Source organism: Corvus brachyrhynchos, unplaced genomic scaffold (genome assembly GCF_000691975.1).
Source record: "Corvus brachyrhynchos isolate BGI_N302 unplaced genomic scaffold, ASM69197v1 scaffold246, whole genome shotgun sequence".
NCBI classification, from domain to species: domain Eukaryota; kingdom Metazoa; phylum Chordata; class Aves; order Passeriformes; family Corvidae; genus Corvus; species Corvus brachyrhynchos.
In genome coordinates, this window is record NW_008238447.1 from 1,503,577 (window position 1) to 1,507,155 (window position 3,579).

At 45.3% G+C, this 3,579-nt stretch overlaps 1 protein-coding gene across 2 annotated transcripts in view; it reads left to right on the plus strand.

The window, feature by feature from the left end:
• LOC103617294 (NHP2-like protein 1) overlaps window positions 1-2,593 on the plus strand; it is a 9,295-nt gene extending 6,702 nt beyond the window's left edge. The window contains exons 1-3 of one of the 2 annotated variants that reach the window (XM_017736697.1): window positions 7-90; window positions 1,380-1,500; window positions 2,078-2,593. In XM_017736697.1, coding sequence (XP_017592186.1) covers window positions 76-90; window positions 1,380-1,500; window positions 2,078-2,340 — 399 coding nt within the window. In that variant the 5' untranslated portion in view covers window positions 7-75 and the 3' untranslated portion in view covers window positions 2,341-2,593. Of the gene's footprint in view, window positions 1-6; window positions 91-1,379; window positions 1,501-2,077 lie in introns of those variants that run through there. The other variant, XM_008635575.2, reaches the window with a different exon arrangement.
• Window positions 2,594-3,579: the final 986 nt, after the last annotated feature.

The window sequence follows — 3,579 nt, forward strand, 5'->3', positions numbered from 1 at the left end:
TCCGCCCCGGGGCCGCCCTCGGGGCCGCCTCCCTTCCAGCGTCCGCAGCAGCGCTCCAGCCTTTTCCCGCACAGCATGCGCTGTGGCCATGTTGAGTGGCTTTGGGTGGCAGCCTCCTCTTCCTCCTCCTCCTCCTTCTCATTTTTCCTCCTCCTCTTCTTCCTTCTTCTCCTATTTCTCCTCCTCTTCCTACCCCTCTTCCTCGGGAGGGCCTTGGGGTAGAGGGAGGCCACCTGCGCGGCAGGAAGCACGTGGAGGCCGGGCGGGCGGGCGAGGGTGCGGCTGGCTGCGGGGAAGGAGGCCCGGGGGGTTGGCGGTCCTGGGGACACCCGGTAGAGGGGGACTCAGCGTCTGGGGTCACCCCTGCACAGTGCCGGGAGCCGGACAGGCTGTGGCTCTGCCAGCACCGGTCGCTAACACTTCTTGTGACCTCGCTGCTGTGCCACCCCGCTGCTGATGTTAATGTTTACACACTATTTGTGGTTTGCAGAAATAATCCTGATGTGGAAAACGAGGTCCACTCTTTATAAGACTTAAAAAAAAAGCTTAATAAAAGGGACAATTAGGAGACAATAGCAAAAAGGGTATTATGGCTGGGTGCTTTGGCAGAGATCCAAAGGCACCCCTCTACATCCAAAAGATCATCTTTAAAAGTACATCTCTTACTGCATATTCATCACAATCATGCATGATTCATAAATTCTTTGGAGTTTCTATGTATCATCCCATCAGCCTTATCTTCCTTCTTGGCTCCATTCTGTCTCCGCTCCCTCCATAAATTCTTCTCTCTGGTTTCTGGTTTTCCTTCTTCTCTGATAAGATACTCCAGTAATGTGAAGACTTTCTCTGCCTATGTTTTCTAAATTGACTACATAAACAATAGACATTCTATATCTTGTATTACATTACAGAACCTAGGTAAAGTTTTTCTAACATTATGTAACATGCAAAAAGCCAACATCACAATACATTCGTAACACTGATACATTCCCTTCCGGGGATTTCTTCAAGTTTTTTGTAAGTGTTTTAATATGTACACTGAAGTGCTTCATTTTGTGTAGTCTTTGTGGTATAAAACACCTGAAGACTGCCCAATAAGTGCACTGCTGCTGGTTTGTAGGATGTAGATGTGTGAGTAGATACACTGTTGAATTTGATGTGAAGCATATCTTTCTTACTTTTCCCTTTCACTTTGATAGAAGAAGAATCCTTACTCTTTTAGGAATAAAATGCAGTGGTGTTTTTTCTGTATGTGCAGAGCAGATGAGAATAATGACATGACTCCAGTAATCAATGTATGTGGTGGACATGATGCCTGTGCAGTGTTGATTGGAACAAAGCCTCCTTTGCTCCTATTGTAATATTTATTTTTCCTTTAGAGTGAGTCAGAAATGAATCCAAAAGCTTACCCACTGGCTGATGCACAGCTCACCAAAACACTGCTGGATCTTGTGCAGCAATCCTGCAACTATAAGCAGCTACAAGAGGGAGCCAGTGAAGGTGAGACTAGTGTGTTGCAAAGTGTGTTACAACTCATAACAAGGATTTTTTGAGATGCCATGGGTAGAGATTGTCTTTTCTCTGTAGCTGTGAATCACTCATTTTATATAGATCTGGCTATTGCTGGTGGTGTGTCTCCTTTCTCCTCCTTCAAGCCTGCTTAAACTATATTCAGGGACAGAACTAAGATGTAATCTTTTGAACATTTTTATGCAGCTCTTGTAGATTGCCAAATTGTGTTCTTGGTACATGGTTTGTAATCATGCATGCTTCAGTGGTGTGGCGCTGGGATTACCAATTGCCTAGCCAGTTCAGAACCATAAAAGATTTGGCTTTGAGGGTATCTTTAGTGCAACCTGCTCAGAGAGTGGCTCCCTTCACATTTGCTTGGGGCTTCACATAGTCAAACTTGTAAAAAACCCACAATACCCAAGGATAGAAACTCTGTAATCTCTTAGAACCCATGTCCCATGCACTAGATCTCCTTCCCACTGAGGCCACTTTCCACATCTCCTGAAACTGTTACACATTAGATGTTCTTTCCAGAAAGACCTAGATTCTCCAGTTTCTTTTACAGCCACCAAAACACTGAACAGAGGCACAGCAGAGTTCATTGTGGTGGCAGCAGATGTGGAGCCCTTGGGAATCATCCTGCACCTCTCTCTTCTCTGTGAGGACAAGAATGTTCCTTACATGTTTGTGTGCTCCAAGCAAGCCCTGGGCCGGGCATGTGGTGTTTCCTGGCCTGTCATCGCCTGCTCCATCACCATCAAGGAGGGATCACAGCTAAAGCCTCAGGTCCAGTCTGTACAGCAAGCTACAGAAAGACTCTTGGTCTAAGTGTCCATGAGTGTGTGTGTGAAATAGAAAAGTGCAAATTAGGGGAAATTCATGTTTAGCTTCATCTGAGATGATAGTTTTGGTATCAGTGTTTAATTTCAAAATGCCGCATTTTTGTTTAATAATGGCTTAATTCTTAGTTTTTCCATCTCCTATACCCCTGCTTTTCTATTATTCCACTCCAACACGTTCTTTCTCATTGTATTACTTCTTGAAAACTGATTGTACAACTGTATTTCCTGTTTTATGTTTATGTTTTATGTTTAAAAGAAAAAAACCCTCCCACCCTTGTCTTCCTGTCTGCCTGCTCAGGGCTTTTTTAACCCACTCGTCAGCTTTCTCTGTGTTCTAGTATTTCTGCTAAGTTTCAGCCTCCAGCAGGTGTGAGTAACTCTGTGTTTCTGAACAATTTAGGCTACTCAGGAAAAGGTTCCCCATGTTTAAGTTGCTGGAGTCATTAATGGAGCATTACAGGCCGGGTATAAGGCAGGCAGCAGCTACTGTGTAGCAGCAGGTGGAGCCATGATCAGCAGGTGTAGCACAGCCCTTGTTGAAACCAAGCAAGAGACTTCTGTAAGAGATGCATGGGGAGCAGAAATCTTATGGCAGTACACAACGGGAACTCTCTTAACTTGGTTATTTTTAAATACTGACTTAAAGAAAAAACACTGCAAAGCTAAATAGAACTGTCATTCCCTTGGTGAAGCATTTGCAACTAACTGGATTGTTTCTGCTTATAAAACTAAAGTGCTCAGAAGTTACCTAAAGGCTATTGCAGTGCAGTAATTCATACTCCTTCATTTTTCTTTGCAGATACTGTAACCACTGAGGTTGGGCTTCCTAGGGAAGTGTGGAGACTGAAGAGGCACAGACTCTGCTGGGTGTTGCAAGCAAAGCCAGTTTATTGTACAAGTTACCAGCATTTTATAGTTTACTACTTCTGGGTAGATCCATACGCTCAAGCCCTGTCGCAGTGACCGCTACTGACCACAGCCCAGGCTAGCTCCAGCGGTGTGCGGCCGGAGTGGGGAGCAGCTGGAGGCACAGAGCTTTAAAGCTGCTCCTATGAAGCCTCTGCTCTACCCTGGGGAGTGAAGGCTCCAGGCACTGTAGCAGTCAGCAGCCCTCGAGGAAGGGAAAGATAAAAAGCAGCAGGGAGGCTTGCCACTGGATATAATCCAACATTTATTGAAAGAGATCCACGGTGAAGAAGCAACAGTTGCAGGGTGATCACGCCTT